The 22,049-nt window shown below is 37.5% G+C and overlaps 1 protein-coding gene across 1 annotated transcript in view; it reads left to right on the forward strand.

The window, feature by feature from the left end:
• The window catches only part of LOC136883643 (bifunctional purine biosynthesis protein ATIC), a 108,364-nt gene that overhangs the window by 33,102 nt on the left and 53,213 nt on the right, over positions 1–22,049 (forward strand). The window contains exon 7 of the mRNA XM_067155985.2: positions 10,011–10,171. Coding sequence (XP_067012086.2) covers positions 10,011–10,171 — 161 coding nt within the window. The remainder of the gene's footprint in view (positions 1–10,010; positions 10,172–22,049) is intronic.

Genomic DNA, 22,049 nt, shown 5'->3' on the forward strand with positions numbered 1-22,049 from the left:
CTTCGAATGTCAATGAGATAGCGTGCTAGTGCACATAGTGAGGAAATGATACCGAAGATGATCGATCGCATTCAGTATAATGGCTGGAGTGTATAAATATCGCTGTCGGAAGAAATAGCGCGTGCTTAATCACTTGTAATAACGGATGCATTCTCGCTGTAACCGAAGGATAATATACAGATTAATATAGGAATTTTCAAGGGACAGGAAAAGAACTGTTATGAAGGGGTTCTCGCTATATGCCGTACTTTTTACAACAGACTTATATCGTGAAAGACTCGGTCAGCATTCTAAATCACCATCTCTGTTATACATAGGTCATGGCATTTTACAGATTCTAATTTGTGCTATTCATAATATTGCTGTGGGTCATTTTATTCTATTGAATAATATGCACCTTTCTAATTATTTGGCTTTTGTTTAGAATTGAGGATCCTTGTGGTCACACACAATTTGTGAACTGATGTAATCTTGGGAAACATATAGAAAATAAGTTGTGACGTTAATACAAAGAATCCAACAATGAAGATGTCCTTAGAGATGACAAAACATGTATGTTGCATGCCTACGTGTATATACAGCTTTTTTAAATCGTACACCTTTCACATCAGGACTGAAAAGCTGTCAAGAAGTGAGTGTTTTAACCCCACCCTCTTGATGGAGCTGGGAAACAGAAACAAGCTCATCAGGGGCTGAGAAGAAATGACAAATGATTTCAACCAAAAAGTAATTGATTTTCATCGCTTCTGTTGCATGACCAAGAATTCAGTGCTCTGTAACATGAAGACATGGACGATTTTAAAGCATATTCTTGTTTCACCTGATACTTCTAGTTCAAATTAATAACCTTAACTCATTTTTGTAAATTTTGTGACCTTGCCGGTTTTGATACTAGACGCCTCATCTATTGAATAGTTGGTTAAATAATAAATTAATTAGCATCCTACAAGTACAGTGAAGTGTAGCGAATATTTGTTGCATGATGCAGCAACCTACAACTGGAATAGGAACATAATTGTGTGAAATTGACTGATGTAGTGCATATTTGTTGTGTGATAGCCTGGTTATGGATACGGAAAAGGTCGTGAAATTCCTTATTAATGAAGACAAAATTAAAATCTGTCAGAAAATGAACTGGCATACACATCTAAAAGCGTGCAGAGGTCGTGAATGTTTAACTCGCACCTTCAAGTTTCGATTTGATCATTTCGAGATGGTCGAAGTTTATTCAAAATGGTGGCCAAAGTCATTCCTGCCAGTCGCACATGGTAGAGCATAACCTCCAATTCATTGTCAACAAGTGCGACCAGAAAATAATTCTTAATAACCCACCTATTTGAAATAATTTGTTTTAGAAAGAGTGTAATCTGCAATAATGCCAATAATACGTTGATATTTTTATTGGTCCCCGTGCACATGTTTTCATATTTGTTGTTTGGTGTTTTCCCAAACTTTCACTGCAATTGTTATTTTATAAGCCCCAGCGGAAAAGGTTTTCATATTTGTTCTCTCATGTTTTTCACACCTTTTAATACTTTCCTCTCATCTTTAGATATGGTAGATATAGTTTACACTGTACCCGCGGATACACGACTCGAAATGCCCTCATGTCGGAAAAAAATCATATCTAGTGTTTCCATATCCCTGTTAGTTTTTACTTGTATATTCAGTAGCACGTTTTCTCGCTTAACATGTTCTTTTTTGTTGTCCCTTGTAGAAACATCGTAACGATGTTGTACTGTACATCTAAGTCTTCAAAGAATGAACGGGGAATTTAGCTTTAAAAATTTTCCTTCTCTCCCAAAACCTCTTCATTCTTTCTGACCTGGCTGCCCTCTTTTCAACGGATATGACATTGTTTTCATTGCAAAGTATTTAGTTTAAGTCTTATATGTTTTGTTCTTCAGAATTCTTTTCTCTTCTCTATTTGCAATTTATTGCATTGTAATATTCCACTCTTGAACTTGAAAAACAGAAAAGAAAGAAAAAAATAGAATGACATGTTCTGTTCTTAAAAGAACACCAGATATTCTATCAAATCACACTTAAATAACTATAAATGCATAAATATTTATGTTTATTTCTGTTTAAATACTTAGGAACTTGAAGTCTTGAACTTATCTTAATGAAGTCCTGCTTTGTCTCTGCCTCAGCAAAGAGATTTATAAATATTTGCGTGTGTTTTGATAGCATTTGATGGTGTTCTTTTAAGAGCGAAATATGTCATTCTATTTTAATGAAGGTTTTCTTTTTTCAAGGAAGATACTGTTACTGTATGGTTTCTTTTTCACATAGTTTATAAATGTATAAATCAAAATTAGTTTTGGCAGACCGAAGAACCCAACAGTTATAAAGAATACTTAAAAAATAAGCAATCAGAATTAATGATAACAACCTGCAGAAGACCATGCATTTTAAATACCTAGTATCCATTATCACCTCACACTCCAATGCCACTTTTGATACCCAGGCAAGGGTAAACGCAGCTTGGCTCAAGTGGAGATAAATCACTGGAGTTCTCTGAATTGAATAGGTGGTTAAATAATAAATTAATTAGCATCCTACATGCATAGTAACCTTCAATACGGAACCATAATGATATTTATTACTTGCAACACTTCACTGTACCACTCAACACAAAATAAATTTGTAACTTCTGAATGGAATGCAAAATACAAGCACAAATAGGCTCACTGTGTTATTCATCAATCTCGCTGCTAAGCGGAAAGCAAAACTGAACATTCCTGAGGCTAACGGCTTGCTCCCCGAAGGTGCAACTTATCCTGTGAAGTTCAGGAATCAAGGCCTTTTCCCATAATCACATGACTGTGGCAACAGCTCTTACCCAAGAAATTGCGTTTCTTTCACAAGATATGACAAATAACATTTTCAGGGCTAGGGAAAAGGTGATCGTACTAAGCGGTAATAGAGAAAATTCATGACACGGTAAATGAGGTACTTTTATATAGATTTAATACAATGACAATTGGGACTTCGAATTGATGACCTGTTAAGCGGGAAAGTGTGTTAATGAGGAATGCACTAATACGGTTTCACTGTATATGGTTTGATTTAAGTGTTCCAATGTGGGCATAAAATATGTAAGTAAATACATAAATACAATACTGTTAACACGTTTTCTTTTTCAGATAGTTTATAAATTTATTAATCAAAATTAGTTTTGGGAGACTGAAGAATCTAACAGTTTTAACCCTTACCCCTCGAATTAAAAATCTCTCTGTTGTCTCTACTACTCGTATTTAAAGTGTGAATTTCTATCTTATATGATCTATATTCATCTTTCATGATTTTGGAGATAGCAGCTGCTCTTAATTGATGTGTTTAGGCCTATAAACATTTACAAGAAGCTAAAGTGGGGCAAATAGGTGCAATATGTACAATTGAAACAAATTATTTTACAATTTTATTATTATTTTATTACTATTGTTATCATTAAAAGAAAGTATAATTATCAAATTCAACTAATGCCCTGTTAACATAGAATAAGAACACAGTTAACAGTCAGTCGTCGTCACTGAATACACTTTTCGGCATAGATCAACGTACTTTTTGGAACAAAAACATCAAGGTCAACAGTCATAAAAATATAAGCTCGCAGAGTGTTTATCACAAAAATAATATAAAAAATGTTCACTTTTTGTACATTTCTTACTAATTAGGAAGGGTAGCAATAACATACAAGAGCAAGACGATAAGATAACATATCACCTAACGATACAAAGGCTGTGTATGATACACCTGGAAACATTTTCCAGGGTGTAAGCCAGGTTTGCATGTACACGTTGTGCAGTAGAACACAGTCTCTCGCCTGCCACCGTTCACTTTCCTATCAGACCACTACACAATCTTTAGAATTGCTGTTTTCACTTGCAAAGATGAAATGGGAATATCCATTGAGGCGTTCTTCACAATCCGCAGTTGACGGACGACCACGTTTTCGTGAAGCAGTATTTCTCACAGCAGTCACCAGCTGCTTGATGAGGTTCTTCCTGTACTGCTTGTGGCTGATTTTCACTTTCCCTTCTTTGCTTCTTTGTTCATTGAATAACAGAAAACTATTCACCACACACACTTCCAGCAGCCAGAAAAACATCTTTCGCCACCATTTGACTGATTTTCATGTGAATGAATATGTAGATATGTAACGGTCATGTTAGTCTACACCACCCATATACTGATTATAATCACGTATCACTTTTGGTTTTTCCACTCCCTCGATGATATTTCCCTTCACTTTTCTTTGCACAATTTGTGTTGATACATTACACCAGGTACTAAACATTACCACCAACTTCTTATCTTTCCACAGCAAAGTCATCATTTCGTCATCTTTCCTGAAAGCCACGATGGTGTGCTTTTCAGTTTCATGCCACCTGCCCTTCTTACACTACACGGCAATCCTTTTCGTTTCAGCATGATTGTCCCTGTTATATGATACCCAAGGTCCAACAGTTTCTTTGCCTGTATAGTACCTATCAGTATACACGTGATACCCACTTGCCCCATTGGTAGAGTTCTGCAGCTTTTCACACAAATGGAGAACTATTCTGGCAGAGAATGGCAAGTCGGGATGAGGTAGGTAGGCAGTTGTAGGTGCTCCAAAGTAAGGTTCTATTGCAGCAATGTATCCTGCTGTAGAATCTGCTAACACAAATATTCTAAGACCCCATTTAGTGGGCTTCTGTGGGTTATAGCATTTGAACACTATCCTACCTTTGAAACCAGCAGTACTCTCATCTACGCACACATTCTGTCCTGGTACAAAATACTCTCTGAACTTCGAATCTATATATTCAACAACATTCTGAATTTTTGAACCTCTCGCTCTCACCCCTACGGGAGCACTAACAGGTGGTGGACAAACATGTACCATCCAAGAAATTTGCAAGAAATGTTCATGACTGAAAAGATTCTTGTAAAACGAACATTTGTCCAGCCAGTCTTCCGAAAAATAATCCTGCAGTTCAGGACTAGGATACATGGCCATATTCAAAATAACTCCTATAAATGCTTTCATTTCTTTCACAGTGATATTAGCCCACTTTTTCCAGATAGACCTGGGACTAAGAGTACCTATTTTATCTATTTTACTTTTAGCATACTGATTTGTTTCGTTAGTTATTTCACTGAAAAAATTATCGGTAAAAAACAATTGGAAAAACTAATTCATTCTCAGGTTTCATACCTTGTGTTGGTTTGTAGCCTGAAACTGCTGTAAACGGCAATTTCTTGAAATCGGGATCTGTTGATTTATAATTGCGCCAGCCATCAGCATCAGCTACATGTTGTGTTCCAATTTCCTGGTCATCGTTGTTATTTTCATCACAGGTACTGCTATCGCTGTTTGTGTCATCACCTCTATTGCTTACTACATCCAATTCACTCTCTTCCGACTCAGATATATTGTCAAGATCTTCAAAAACTTGTCTAATTTCTTCATCTTTCATAATGTGCTCAGCCATGTTTGTTTACTATCGCTCGAGCCTTCGCGGGGGACACAGCAGACGGCTACACTGCCATCTAAATAATAGATTTTGGACTGAATGTCAAATAGTATCTGAATTTTACAAAGTTCCACGCTGAACCAGAAGACGGCAGTACAGTATAGCATAGCGTATTTTGGTGGCTAAGAGACGGCAGACGTGCGGTGGCGATAAAATATCATGTTAAAAATTAAATAATTGAAAAGGAGGTCAACCTATTCAATACTTAAAAGAAAGAAATGCAGTAATCACATTCCTATTTAAATGGGACCGGTTTCGACCTTAGTCCAGGTCATCATCAGCCGTAAAAACATGTACAATGTTTATGAATATTGGAGGTCAGTTTCACACTCTGATAGGCACAAAGACACGACACCACATTCTGTCATGCACAAAGTCACAACACTATCAACTAATATACGAAGATCAAAAATAACTTGAAGTCGCAGACGAATAGATTTGTAGTAGAAAGCCGCCAGCTCCTGGTGATCAGCGCGGGACATTCAAGGTCATGCGCTGCGGTCGAACGCCAAAGTAGAGTGGAGAATGTTTTGAAGGTCCAGAATTTGTCACGGTTGCGGGAAGTTAAGTACGTATATAAAAATATACGACGCGAATCAGTATAATTGAATGAGTACTTGTACTCCTGCTAAGTTCTTGGAAAACAGTTGACTTGAAAAAACAATTGTAGAGAGAAGAAAAAATGTAGTAAAAAGCGCAATATCGGAAAACAAATGAAAACTTATATGCACAGTGCGCTATTTTTTAAATGAAAAATTTTTAGGTTATGATTGAAGTAGTCGAAGTTGGCGCAAGACAAGAGTTAAAATTTGAAAGAGGAGAACCGAAATGAAGGTCGTGGTTTTTTTTTTTTTTTAAATAGAGAAGGAAGAATAAATTAAACGAGGAAGAGTGATAGTGAAATAAGAGAAAGAATAAAAGAAATTGAAGTTAGATGGTAATGAGGAAGGATAAGATAGGGAAATGAAGGAGGGGTAGTTTAGGGTGGGTTAGGAGGGTGGGTTATTGGAGGTAGAAAATGTGGGTGGGAACTATGTAAGGCATGGAAAATAGAATTGGGGTTTTGGAATTTGGAATTTTTGAGAAGAAGAATTAGGAAGTCAAAAAGGATATTGGGTTTTTCAGAAATGTCGTTTAAATTGAAATTAGGGTTGAAGTACTGGTCAAGGTGGATAAAGCAATTTTCAGTAATGTTTAAGAGGGGGCCTTTGTTAATGATTTTAAGTATATTTATGTCATTGTCAATACTGGTGAAACTATGCTTGGAGTCTTGTATGTGCTGTCCTATGGCAGAGAATCTGTTGTATTTAATGGCGTTGACATGTTCAGAGTACCTGATATTGAAGTTGCGGCCAGTTTGTCCGACTTAGGAGGAATTGCAGTTGTTGCATTTAAATCTGTATACACCAGATTTAGAAAAAGCATTAGACTTATTTAGAGATTTAGAGTTGTGTAAGATATCAAGACTTCTATTGTTAGTTCTAAAAGAAATTTTCATATTATGTTTTTAAAAAATATTAGTTATTTTATAAGCATCCTGAGTGAAAGTGAAGGTGGAAAAAGCAGTTGGTTTAATTGTGTCTTTAGATAAAGTGGTTTTTGGATGGTGTTTGAATTTGTTGATGATGCGGTTAATGAAGGAGTTGTTAAAGCCATTAAATTTAGCAATGTTGCGGATGGTGTTTAATTCATTATTTAAATCTTTTTTGGACATAGGGGTGTTGAAAGCACGAAAAATTAAGCTGTTATAAGTAGCACGTTTATGAGCTTGGGGGTGCAAAGAATCTTGTCTTATTGTAGTTGCTGTTTGGGTTGGTTTTCTGAAAATTTTGTAAGATAAAGAAGAAGGATGTCTAGTAATAGTTAGGTCTAGAAAATTAAGAGTTTGGTTGTGTTCTGATTCGAGGGTGAATTTAATGTTAGAGTCTAAGTTGTTGAGATGAAGAAGTGTAGAGGCTGCGTTGGTTGATTCCTCATTTAATATTACTAATGTGTCATTGACATATCTTGCCCAAAAGAGGATGTTGGAGAAATTATTATTATTATTATTAATTCTTGTGTTTTCTAAGAAGTCGAGGTAAATTTCAGCAAGAATGCCAGAAGCAGGTGAGCCCATAGCCAAGCCATGTTGTTGATAAATGGTGTTGTCAAAGGTAAAATAATTATTGTTGAGAACTAATTTTAAAATAGACATGAAGTCTTGAATTTCAAGTTTACTTAGGTTACTGAATTTGTTTAGGTTGTTGTTTATAATGGGGAATAATTTTGGAATTGGAATACTAGGGTACATGTTGACAATGTCAAAAGAATGGAGAGAAAAATTTGGTTGGATTTCAAAATTCTTTAATTTGTTGATTAGATCAGAAGTGTTTTTGATAGATTTGTTGGATAAAAATCGATAATTTTTTAGTAAAAATGTTTGGATGAATTTAGAAGTGTTGTATAGGGGACTGGGTCTGTAATTGATAATTGGACGGATAGGAATGTTAGTTTTGTGAATTTTAGGGAGGGCTTTGGCAGTGGGTAGTCCAGGGTTCATGTTTATTAGTTTAGTTTTTTCTTGATCTGTGAGGAGAAAGGAAGCGTTTTTTAAAGTATGTTTGAGTAGGCGTTGGATTTTTGTGGTTGGGTCTTTTTTTATTATACAAGCGGAAAGGGAATTTCGTAATGTCGGCCCTCCCCCGACAGATGAGCGGTAAGAGTTAAATTAACTGAGTTGAAAGTGAAGAGAGATGGTTTCACATATTACAAAATTCTGTTGCTACCACTGGTTTGCGGACCATATTCTAGGTATTCAGTCTTCTGTATGTTGAGGCACAGTCCATTCTCAGCCAATCTATCCGTCCATGTTTGCGCCTGGTATTGTAGTTCAGGGCGGGTTTCTTGGGCAAATACTACCATCTGCATAGGGAAGGGTCCAGGGGTGTGGTGTCTTTACGTCAGCAGTTACTGTGTCCATGCAGAGGATGAATAATAGTGGTGATAGAGCAGAGCCCCGATGATCACCCACAGTGATGTCAAGAGGTGGAGAGATTCCAGCTGGACACCAGACCACACTAGTGATATTGTGATGCAGAAGTTGTACCTGGCTTACATAGTCTTCTGGAACTCCGTGACAGCGAAGAGTGCGTCAAATAAGGTCGTGTATACTGCAATCTTCAAATAACTAGGCTCTCTCCTCATCAGTCCAATTCTTCTGCATCCATTTCACTGCGGCCCCCAACAAGCTCCTTGCTTCACCACGAAGGTGAGAAGTGTGGGATGGGAAGAACATTGCAAATTGAAAGATACAAAAGGATGTGTGGGATGGGAAGAAAACTGGAAATGGAACGATACAAAAGGATAAATATGAATACAGATGGTAAAAGACTAGGAACACAGGACAAACATAGGAGAAATGGAGCCCAAATCATGGAAAGTAATACTGTAACTTGATTTAAACCTGGTAGTCATTGTTCTGCTTCCATCTGAGGCTCATTCTTAGATTGAAAGCAACACATAATAACACTCTTCTGCTGACCTGCTAAGCCTAATGCATCAGAAGATTTTCTTTCAGGGCTTACTCCCTTAGCCTTTGAGGATCCCTCCTCTTCCCACAAGGCAGTAGGTTCCTTCTGTACTAACCCCAGATGGACAGATTGCCTCCTCCGCCAGTTCAGCTGTATTAAAAACTTTAATTTTACGCTTTTACTGCCGTTAAGGTCTTCACACGTATTCCTGTTTATGGGGCCCATATTATACCCCATGGGATTGGATCCTCACCAGAACTTGGCCACTACCGTAGCTTTGACTACAGTACCGTTGCCCACCCCTGCGGCTTGGGCGGGCATGACAGGATTTATTCATGTAAACACAGATCATCTCTGACATCTCATAGACCGGGTTAAGTAGGCTGTCTGATGCCAGCTCCAAATGAAGTTCCTTCGATCAGCTGTACAGAGAACAAGGAAGGACAGAATTAGGAATGATCAGATACAAAGAGAACTGCAGGTCAACCTGTTCATGGAAGAAAGAGTGAGTGTTGCAAGGCTGAAGTGGCTAGGACATGTTATGTGGATGCAGGTGACTCAAACACCAAGGAAGTATTTTGAAAAGATTGTTCCAGGACAAAGACCAATTCAACGCCCTAGAAAAATGTTGTTAGAACAGATAAGAGAAGACCTAGAGAGAAAAGAAGCATACCAGGACCATAATAAATGGAGGCACATCGTTCTTAAACATCCTACCTGGCTTGCCGGATGGAATTCATGATGATGATGATGATGATGATGATGATGAGTCATTGTTCTGCTGAGACTCATTGCCTGCCAGCTACTAATGTTGCCCACCCTCATCGGAGGGTCTGCCTTACAAGGGCTGCACTCGGCTAGAAATAGCCACATGAAATAATTACCTGCTAATGTTGTGTAACTTGTACAAATAATTCTTACCTTATTCTATGTGCCTTGTAAATGTCTCAGTAGTGTAACTTATGTTTGTTTACAGTTGTGAATGGTTCTCCTGGGTTCATCAACCTATGCGATGCCCTCAATGGCTGGCAACTAGTTCGTGAGCTGAAGAAAGCCCTCAATTTGCCTGCTGCAACGTCTTTTAAGCATGTGAGTCCTGCTGGTGCAGCTGTTGGAGTTCCTTTGAGCCTTGCCCAGGTAAGTTATGCCTATTCTTGTACATTTGTATGCTGGAGGATATGAGCAGAGGGAGTTGCTCCATTTATGACACACAGGTTTTACTATACTGTATTTATTAATGTTGTAGGGACAAATCCACCTTCAAGTATATTTTCAGCGGAAGAAAATACATCTTTCTCTCTGAATATGTAATTTTCACAGCCGACTCAAAATAAACTTTCAGTGTATTAGGTCATGTTCAGTATACGGTGAAACTCTGTTAAGAAGTTTTTCAAGGGATGAAAAAAAAAAAAAAAAAAAAACTTCTTAAGCAGGAAAATTCTTAAAAGGGGTAATGCCCAAAAACTAATTCTGTACTTTGAAATACATGTGAAACACACAGCCAACAGATTTCCTTGTTTGTGAACAATACCGAAATAGGCCGATACATAAGAGCTGCTAACAGAAAGCCACAATATAAAAATTCGATTATCATGACAATATTTTTAGAGATAAAGTAAAATAATTGAACATTCTGTATTATAAATATATTTGATAAGAGAAGGGAATATATTAAGTTATATAAAAACGTTGCAAGGTTTGATTATTTTAGCAGGCAGAACCATTTCCGCACTTACAGTCTCTGCTTCGCAACAAATCGTTTTGTAAACGATGCCTGCTCGATTTTTAAAGCGGTCCAGCCACCCGTTCGACGCATTAAAAGGTACCCTTAATTTGCGTGCGGCTTTCTCCTGCACAATAGTCCCACTGAAAGGTACGTTTAAACTTCGCTGTTGTTTAAACCACGTTAGCAGAGCTTGTTCTATTTCATCGTACTTTTCAGATTTAACTTCCTTACAATTTGCTGAATTATTCCCTGCAGAAGCAGAGATCTCTTCTTTCTTCGCTGTAATACTGTTCAAAGTAGACGGCGGCATCCCCAGTTCCTTTGCCAAATCAACACGGGAAAGTGTAGATGACTCCACTTTCCTTAAAATCTCCACTTTGTCTTTTATTGTTAGTGCCTTTCGCTTGATCTCTTTCCTCTGAGTTCCGCTCATTTTCACTTAAAATGTTTGTACGTTGATATTACAAGTACAACTAACTTCATCGACTCCTATTCGTACTAATTACGACGCTACACTATGCTTGGCAATCCGTAGCTTAGGCTTACAAGACGCAAAGACAAGACGTGTACTACAGTTTGTTAGCATGTGCTTTCTATCTTCCTCACACCCCTGACACCTGCTTCAAGGATAATGGCATCAAATGGGAAATCTAGCAACTTATTCCCAGAGATCTTAGAACCTAGGCCTAAATCGCCCCTGCATTCCTACTGGTTGGCACGGCAACGGGCGTAGTTTCTGGCTGTTTCACAAGTACCGCATGGCCAAGCCAGTATTGAGTTTATTTTCCCACTTCAATCCTCTTCATGCTATAGGTAATGAAGAAAAGAAACACAGGTTCGAAGTTGCAGAAATGAGTGCATGGAAAAGTATCTGGGGTATTACGTGGGAGTGATAAAGGCGCAGTAGCAATGCTAGCACATCTAAACGTAAACAGTTTCTTTCCCCGCGAGTATTTTATTTAATGTCTCCTCATCCTTGTGCTACGTTCTAATAATGCAATGTAATAATTACGAGTGACACGATAATACAATGTTTAGCTCGTATAAAGGTAAAATTAAAAATAACTTTCAATTTTATGCCACCAACACCCAGTTGGCTAATACCAATATAAATGGTCCGTTATTGGACATTATAAATTTTCCAGCTAACTCATGCTTGTTGCCAGCATTTCGCCCCCATGTGCTAGGCTGGGCTCATCAGTTGGTACCTAGCACACCTACCAAGACGCTGGATAGTGCATACCATGAAGGCCACTGCGTAGGCTAATTGTAGCTACCGTCAGTGCCAATGCACTAAGAGAGACTTTGTCTCATTATCAAAAATTGATGCCTGCTTGGCCATCAGATGATATAGATGTTGATTCCCATAGGGAATCTGAAATATTTGTTCCGAATGAGTAAATTTATATTGGTATTATAAATTGGTATTATAAATTTACTCATTCGGAACAAATATTTCAGATTCCCTATGGGAATCAACATCTATATCACCCAGTTGGCTATCAACATTCGTTCAACTTCGTAAACGATCGGGATCTTTCGGCCGGCTGTGGCAGCATGTGTATCAGCTGGCTGCTGGCAAGTCGGCTGTTTCCTGCATAGAGTCGGAAGTTGTTTTTATTCACCTCACTAATAATGGACACGGAAAATCTTATCAGTTTAGTTCAAAAACGTAATTTCCTCTACGGCAAGACCCATAAGTGTTATTGCAACAACAACAACAACAACAACGTAAGAGAGAATGCCTGGAAGGAAATAAGCAAGGGAATGAAAAATCAAACAGGTTAGAATATTCAATTTTGTGGTAGATTAACAGTAATGTTGTGGACAAATACACTTTACGGTTTTTAATTAATGTTTAGGCCTCCTCGATTAATGACTTCACCCTGTCACGGCCCGCAAATTACTGCATTAAAGTTTTATCAAACCATCCATTGCGTGCTTTGTTTCCCACGTAGAATCCCGTTCGATTCTATTCCGCTAGATGGTACCGGTAATATCTACGAACGCGAGTGTGTGTGTAGGCCTAAAATGACGCCTTCATCTGTCCATGAAACTGTTGAATCACTACACAAAATAATAGAAGTGCTACATAAGGATTTGGTAGAAGCAAACCTTGTAATTAAAAAGTTACGATCTGAAAAGACAAATCTGATTGAAGAGGTGGAAAAACTAAAAAAATGCGATGGTGTTGGCGCGTCGTGGAGTGAGGTTACGTCGCGGCACAGGAAAGTGTCGCGAACAGGGCCTAATTCATCTGGAAATCAACCTACAGTAACAAACAGATTCAGCGTTTTACACGAAGTTCGGGAAGAGCAAGGAAGCACTTCTTTCTCCCGAGATGCGAGTTCACCGACGAAAAAACGCCGAATTCACGCCCATAACGTGATCAAGAAAGTAAGGAAGGAGAAGAAAGTGAAACTGTTTGGTGATAGTCACGGTCGAGGCCTTTCAGCAAATATAGCCGAGTTGCGAGCCGACAGTGAAGTGACAGGTGTTATTCAACCAGGTGCCCCCTTTTCAGAAGTAGTGAAACCCCTCTTGAGAAATGCTGATGAACTCTCGTCAAACGACGTCATAGTTATTGTCGGTGGAACCAACGACATAGCAAGAAATGAAGGCCATCAGGCTGCAAGTATTCTGAAAAGGACTCTAGGTAAGCTGACCCATACAAATGTGATAGTGACAAACGTACCCCATAGACATGATTTAACAGACTGGTCAATTGTGAATAAAGCTGTCAAGGACACAAATGAGAAATTCAGGCAAATATGTAGTCATTTCAAAAATGTTGCACTGTTAGACATTAGTAAATTAAACCGAACATCTCATACGAGGCATGGCATGCACTTGAATGGACTTGGGAAGCAATATGTAAGCAAGTTAATAAGTAACATCATTACAAGTAAAGATCAGGAAAAGACTGTCCTAGAACTACCTAGTCCGGGAAACGTGCGTTAGATTCTGGACCCAATAACATTTCAATCGAAAATGTGGGTCCAGAATTAATTACCGGTAATGACTTGGAGGGTAGGAATAGGCGGTTCAAAATATTTCATCAGAACATTCAATGTCTTAAAAATAAAATTTTAGAATTACAAGTAATTTTAAATTCAATACAGGATGTTATGTTTATCTGTTTGGATGAACATTGGTGTAATAATGATGAACTTGAACTCATTAATATTGAAGGTTATTATCTGGCAAGTAATTACAGTCGGGTTAATAAAGAGAATGGGGGAGTTTGTATTTTTGCTAAGTCAGGAATTGAATGTAAAGAAAGGAAGGATCTTGAAGTGCATAATTCTGAATTAGATTTTGAACTAACTTCAGTGGAATTTAAGCTTCCCTATGGTAAAAGGGTAATTCTGTTAACCGTGTACCGTTCACCGGATGCTGATGTGGAAATTTTCTTAGAAAAATTAGATCAAGTCCTTCATAACATTTTCGGTAGGAATAGCAGCGCAAAAGTAATACTTTGTGGTGATTTTAACATAGATTTTGCTGAAGAAAACCTTCCATCAACATCACAACTACTGCATGTTCTTCAAAGCTGTAATCTAAAACACTTAATTTTTACACCCACCCGGGTAACTGCCACCTCAGCTACAACGATAGACAACATTTGTATTAATTTCCATTGTTCTAAAATGCAAGCGTCCAATATAAATTTTGGATTATCAGATCATCATGCTCAAATTTTACAACTAGAATTTGAGAATGCTAGCAAGCATTCAACCAAAATAAAGCAAGCACAATTAACTCGTTTTTTCTCTGCAGCTGCATGTGGCAGTTTCATTGAAAGCCTTAAACTTCAGACCTGGACTGCAATAACATTCGGTCATAGCATTGACCAAAAGTATAGAACCTTTTTAAGCATTTTTTTAACGGAATTTGAATTACACTTTCCAAAAAAACTTGCAGTAATTAATGAATCTTCAAAAAAGCCATGGATCACGAAGGGTATACGGATCTCAAGTCAAAAATGTAAATTACTAAGTAGATTAGCACAGCAGAGTTGTGACCAGGTTTTTGTAAGTATGTTAAAAACTACAAATCAGTCTATCGAAGAGTTCTTAGGATGGCTAAGATAATGCACAATAACAAGAAAGTTAAAGAGTCGTGCAATAAATCACGAACCATATGGAAGGTAATCAAGGGAGAAACCAACAGACATGCAGTTGGAAATAAAGTTGCTGCCATAAAAAATGATAAGGGAATACAAATGAATGACCCTCATCATTTGGCTAATTATATAAATGATTTCTTTCTATCCCTACCATACAAACTTGAAAATGCAAATAAATCAGATGTATTACCAGAACTCCCAACCTTTGTGCAAAACTCTATGCAGTTAACTCCAGTAACAGAACTGGAAGTTTTTAAAATCATACAATCTTTGAAGAACAAAACTTCCACAGGTGTAGATGAAGTTCCTACAAAACTCATTAAAAAATGTGCTCCCTATCTGGTACAGCCTTTAACTTATCTCATCAATGAATCATTTTCTAGTGGTCAGTTCCCTAATCTCCTAAAAATAGCTAAAGTTATCCCAGTCTTTAAAAGTGGAAACTTACACGATTTACATAACTACAGACCAATATCAATACTTACTGTTATTTCAAAAATATTTGAATGTGCTATGAAAGATCGGCTTACTAAATTTTTAATCAAATATAACTTGTTAAATAATGCACAACATGGGTTCAGAGCTGGCAGAAGTACTTTGTCTGCTTTATCACATTTTACACAGTTGGTCGTAAATGCTCTTGACAATGATGAAACTGTGATAGGACTATTTCTTGACCTTTCAAAGGCATTTGATACTGTTGATCATGAAATATTGTTGCACAAATTATATCAGATTGGAGTTAGAGGAATTGTTAATGACTGGTTTAGATCATACCTGAATAAACGATCCCAGTTTGTTGAAATTACGCATTGTAACAGTAAAGGGCATAATGAGACATATCACTCTCAGGTAAAAAGCATAGACTTAGGTATTCCGCAGGGTAGTATTTTGGGGCCTGTTCTTTTCTTGATCTATGTGAATGATCTTCCTCACAATAATCAAGTAGAAACAGCAGTTCTGTATGCTGATGATACAAACATAATTATTAATAATCCTGACCCTACGTCTATAGAAACTACAGCAAATACAGTCCTGTCTAGGTTAGAATCATGGTTCAGGAAAAACAAATTAACAGTGAACTTTAAAAAGACCCAATACATGGAATTCAAGGCATCTAACTACCATGACAAAACTGCAAAAAAACACAACCTTATATTAAATGCAAATGCAATTGAAAATACGTTGACCACAAAATTTTTAGGTGTCCATATAGATGAAAAATTAAGATGGGATTGTCATATTATAAAAATAGGGAAGTCTCTGAGTTCTGTTTGTTTTGCCTTAAGGATCTTGTCTAATAGTTGTAGTGAAGAATATGTTAGAATGGCATGTTTTGGATATTTCCATTCTGTCATCACTTATGCTATTGGTCTCTGGGGCTGTTACAAATCAAATCTTGATGTTATTTTTCGAATACAGAAACGAGCTATCAGAATTATATTGAGACATAACAGGTTAGATCATTGCAGACCATTATTTAAGAGACTAAGGATACTCCCAGTACCAAGTATATACATCATGCGATGCATTCTACACGTGAAAAAAAATATTGATCACTTCAGAAAGAATTTTGACAATCACAATTACCAGACGTGAACAAGAAATAATATTTTTATCGAACACAAGAGTAAAACCATTGCCTTGAGACATGTAGACTCTGTTGGAATCAGATTGTATAATAAGCTTCCAAATACGATTAAAGATATTAGTCCCGTCAGTTCATTTACCACAGCTTTAAAAAATCTCCTGCTGAGTAGCTGCTTCTACAGTACAGAAGAATACATGATGAAGTGCTGGTAATGATGCTACTACTTATTAACTTGTAATCTAGTATATAGCCTTAAAAATATGTTAATGTCACATTGACTATGTTCACATTATTAACACCACACCAATATATTTTTATTTTGTCTTGTAAATATTGGTTATTAATATTATTTAAAAAAATTAAGATGTGCTGTCCTAACATTGAGGTATGTGGTGTTTCTGATCTTCTTCTTTTTCAAAATGTTCATTGTTGTGCATATATTATTGTTAGTATTAGGAAATCACTTGACAACTCCTATACTGTTGGCATATTTCCAAATATGTAATTGTACAGTCTATGGAAGCTAAATAAATGAATGAATGAATGAATGGATGAATGAATGAATGAATGAATGGAACGGTGGAGTGGAAATTTCGACTGATGGGTTCGATTCGATTCCACAAGGTGAGAGTGAGCATCTGCTGTCTGTGTTGTCATAGCGTAACGTCATATGGCCTTGGCAGGCCCGCACATTTTCCGCGACACCAGACGCACACCGCGAGCGCGCGAACAGTCTAACACGGGGTGCACCTTGCGCGGAGACTGGAGGCTTCTAACCATGGGCTGCTTTCAGCGGACGTTTTCTATCTCAAGGGGCTGTAAAATTTGAACTATTTTACCGGAAAATATATTTACAACAGAACACTTTAAACGGGAAAAATATACATATATCTTAATGCAACTGATCAAGGGACCAAGAATATTAAACTTCTTATGCGGGAACTTCTTAACCGAGTTTCACTGTATATGGTACATATTGAAGACAGTTAACCTGTTGACGAGTGCACCTAAGGACAGTCAATAGAGTGCGCACGGCATTTGCCATTTGGTCCCACATGAGGGAGCATAGCATTTGTTGTTTTAGGCTAGTACTAAGAACCTAATTGTTTACTGATGTAATATGACATCTGGTGGTGTTTTTTGGAACTTTTTCAGTTATTTGAATAGTGTCGCTGTACAAATCCTAGTTCTTTATTGTGGTGGTCTCTGACGGAAATGCATATACTCCCTACAATGTAAGAGTTCGGCGCATCGTTAGCTTACATGTTGCAGCAGTGTTACGATTGCCGCCGATGTGGATAGTTGTTTGTGCTCTTCGTAGCTATAAATTTTTTTTTTCATAAATATAACTGTGAATGTTTCTTCTTTTGTAAATTACAAGTGATGCTATGGAGTTTCTGGACACAAGTGATCTTATAGATGAACTAAGTAGAAATATTAGTGAAGGTTATATATTAAATAAATTTTGAAGTGAGAGTGTTTTCTTGATCCAAAATGTCTTCATGTGGCTCAAAGTCTCTCAAAGTTGTAATAAATAAGTTTATTCTAATTTTTTTCTTTTTAAATTCTTACTCCCCAGAGGTTCTTTACCGGTCAAATACGTACTCGGATGCGGCCGGCATTATTGCACTCGTCAAAAGTTTGTCGTCATCATCATCATCATCATCATCATTGAGCAATCTCTTCCTGTCTGCATATATTTTCTGTTCCAGGACATCTTCCCATTTGAGACCTCTCTTCTCCACATCTGATTTCACTCTGTCTATCCAGTGTTTCCTTGGCCTTCCCCTTAGTCTCTTTCCTTGGACGGTAAGGTCGAAGTATTTTCTGGCAGGTTTCTTGCTCTTAATTCTCATAATGTGCCCATACCACTGAAGTCTGTTTCTTTATTACACTGGTAATAGGGACCTCAGTGTCGGCTATCTTCCTGTTTACTTCATTCTGATTTTGTAGTTTGATTCATGGTTTTGATGAATTTCATTTCTGTTGCCTAAATTCTGCTGTAGTCGTCGTTTAGTAGAGTACATGCCTCTAAACCATATATGAGAATCGGTACGGAGTAGGTGTGATATTTTGCAGTCCCAGAGTAGATTTCTGACTTGACTGTATAAGTTTGATACTTTCTGTGTCCTGCTGAGTATTTCCTGCTTGACAATGTTGTCTTTGGAGGTTGTGCTTCCGAGGTACTTGAAGTGAGAAATCGATTCTAATTTTGCTCCTCCCAAAAAGAGCTTTGATTTCTTTCCTACAGTCTTTGTTTTACTTATGTTCATTTGAAATCTATTGGAACAAATTGTTCCACTCAGTCAGTTTTTTGTGTACTTCAGCTTCTGTTTCTCCCCATAACAGTACATCAGCAAATATCAGAGCATTTGGTCTGCTGTATATTTTCTTGATAGATTATGATCTTGTCCATTCCTGTTATGAACAAGAGTGGTGACAGGGCACTTCCTTGTTTAACACCACTCTCTTGTACCAATCCCCCCTTACTCAATAAAATATCAAAGAGAAAGGCTATTGAGGAAACTTCAATAATTATCATATACTAAGCAGAAAATGTCGTGCAGTGGAAGCCTAAGAATAGTTTATGCCCAAAAGAAATACAAATTATCCAATGGATCTGACTGGATCAGACAGAAATAATCTGGAACTGAACCTGAGCTTCATAAACCAAAGAGAACAAGCAAATGAGGCAATTTAAGTCAATAATATCAACAAGAATTACAGTGAAGTAAATGGTTAATTTATAATCATAGAAATAAAATGAATTTGACTCTCATAAGAAGAAAACATAAATGGCAATTATAATGTGAATGGAGATTACTCACAGCAATTTCCACAAAAACAGTTCTGTAGACCTCTAGCCAAAACCGAACAACGAAACTGGTTTAAATGCATTATGTAATACGTTACATGATATGTTTTAGGTTCATGGTAATTCTGCTTATAAGGGATGTTTGACAGGTTTGAACCAAAACCGTGGACCTTTTCCTTTTTTAGATTTAACTCTTAGTCAAGGATAAATATCTCTTTTTTTTTTTTTTTTAAATCTTTTCCACAAAACACGGTAGAACATTATTTTCTTGCTAACAATCCCCCAGGAAATCTCAAGGAACAATAGAATAAAACACATAGCTAATGTAAAGGTATGACCGAAAGACACCCCCCACCACAAAAAAAAAAAAAAAAAAAAAGCATGCGCAGAACGCGGAGAAAATGGAAGTCTTACTAAGATAAATAAGCATGTTGCCACAGTTCCGTGAAGTAAAGAAGAATAAAGGAAATGAATAAACAAATCTTAAGTACAAACCAATAAAATGGTGATATGAGCCAGCAATAAAAAATAAAGCAACTTTAAAATAAAATCTAGGGGATCCAAACAGCAGTATACATCCCGTATGAAACCTCAATCACACACACACATGCTTTCACAGACTCAGAATTCAAAACCGTGACGGGAGCAATATCTCGGTGACAACAGATCACCTACACTTTTACGAAATCCAATGCAATCACCAACACAGGCTGCCCAAACATCCCCATACAGTACAGACTCTTGTGCTGACATGAGGTGCGTACAGCAGACACTTATAAACATAAAAATCAAGACCTCTAGGTACGAGTGATTATATCACTCCCACATATGCATTTCGTAGCATGGTCTCAAAAAACACACAGGATCCACTCCACCACATCTATATATATAAAATAAGAGTTTTGTCTCTACATTGCTCAGAATTTGAAAAGAATGGTATTTCTGTATCGATCATGTCCACAGTAACAAGAAAATGCAGTTTTTACTTTTCCGTAATTTCTGTCTGTCTGTCTGTCTGTATGTATGTATGTATGTATGTATGTATGTACACGCATCACGAGGAAACGGCTGAAGAGAATTTAATAAAAATCGGTATGTAAAGTCGGGGGGTGAGCCGCTACAATCTAGGCTATAAACCATTTTATTCACGCAGAGTGAAATGGTAGTTTAGGGGAAGGCCTAAAATTCAATTCTCAAATATTTATATTATTAGTGGTCATATCGATAAATACTACATAACTAAAGTGATATAGAATTAAATTTCTGATCATTTACGTATTATGCATTTTTACTGTACCGGCTATGATAACACAGATATTCATGAATTTGGATTTTTGTTGCTAAGTCCATATCAACGCCGAGCCCCGACAAAATGGGTAAACAGAATTTAATGAAAATCGATATATCAAGTCGGGGAATAAGAAACTGCAGTTTAAGCTATAAACAATGTTATTCACCCTGGGTGAAATGGTAGTTTAGGGGAAGGCACCTAAAATTTAATTTTTAAATACCTATGTTCTTCGTCCTATGGAAAAGTACTACATAACAAAAGTTATAGGGAATACAATTTCCGATCATTTATGTTTTATTCAGTTTTACCGTACCGACTATGATAAGAGTAGTATTTCAGAACCGGAAGACAATTAATAATGTAAAGGCCTACAATATCGAAAGCGCGTAACATTGATCAACAATAACATTACACTGGCCGTTGTTTGTTGTAATGTTCTTTGCCTCTTATGCTGACATTCAACTCCGGTAGATGGGATTACTTCTGCGCACCAGGCAAAATAGCCTAACTGAATATTGGCGAGAAATAGCTGAGGAGTTAGGTAACTTTCTTCTTTAGCATGCTATTCCTCTGATTCATATATTTTCTGATACTGCTGGTACGTAACACACTGGTTCATCATAGTATGCCAGCTATTCGATACCTACTTTGACGCACTGTTTTGAATGAGCAGTGTGCGCACTTAAGTCAGAGGCTCAGTTAGTAGCCCCATGGCACTAAAGCCCTTGAAGAGCCTTGGCCTACCAAGCGACCACTGCTCAGCCCGAAGGGCTGCAGATGACGAGGTGTCGTGTGGCCAGCATGACGAATCCTCTCGGCCGTTATTCTTGGCTTTCTTGATCGGGGCCGCTAACTCAACGTCAGATAGCTCCTCAGTTCTGATCACGTAGGCTGAGTGGACCTCGAACCAGCCCATAAGTCGAGGTAAAGATCCCTGACCTGGCCGGCAATCGAACCCGGGGCCTCTGGGTAAGAGGCAGGCACGCTACCCCTGCACCACGGGGTCGGCCAGTAGTAGTATGAACTGGTCTAGAATTACAATTTAGGCCTATTCCAAATTATAGTACCACAGTTCACTAAATAACTCAAAAATTCAACCCTGAAATGAGCCGTTTCTTAAGAAAAGCTTCTTCCTCTTCACTTTCTTAAAATCTACATTAATTTTATTCCAAATTAGCAGCGAAGATGTGATTTCTTTTCTGGCTTGGAGGAAAAATTACCTCCACGTCAGATAGTTCTTTCCCCCGTCAGTGTAGTGAATTGAGATTTTCCGACTCATCGGGTACTCCCAAGAAACAGATAAGTAAACGGGCATAGTTTTTGCCCTGGGACTATCCACTATTCGGATTATCCCGCCGAAAAAAAGAGGAAGATTGTTCACGGATCACGGATGTGTGTGTTTTGGTCATTCCAGCTCTGTAGCTTTGGACTGTTAGTTCGGCAGCATAGTACTGTTCGTTAAA

The sequence above is a fragment of the Anabrus simplex genome, chromosome 1 (genome assembly GCF_040414725.1).
Source record: "Anabrus simplex isolate iqAnaSimp1 chromosome 1, ASM4041472v1, whole genome shotgun sequence".
Taxonomy (NCBI): domain Eukaryota; kingdom Metazoa; phylum Arthropoda; class Insecta; order Orthoptera; family Tettigoniidae; genus Anabrus; species Anabrus simplex.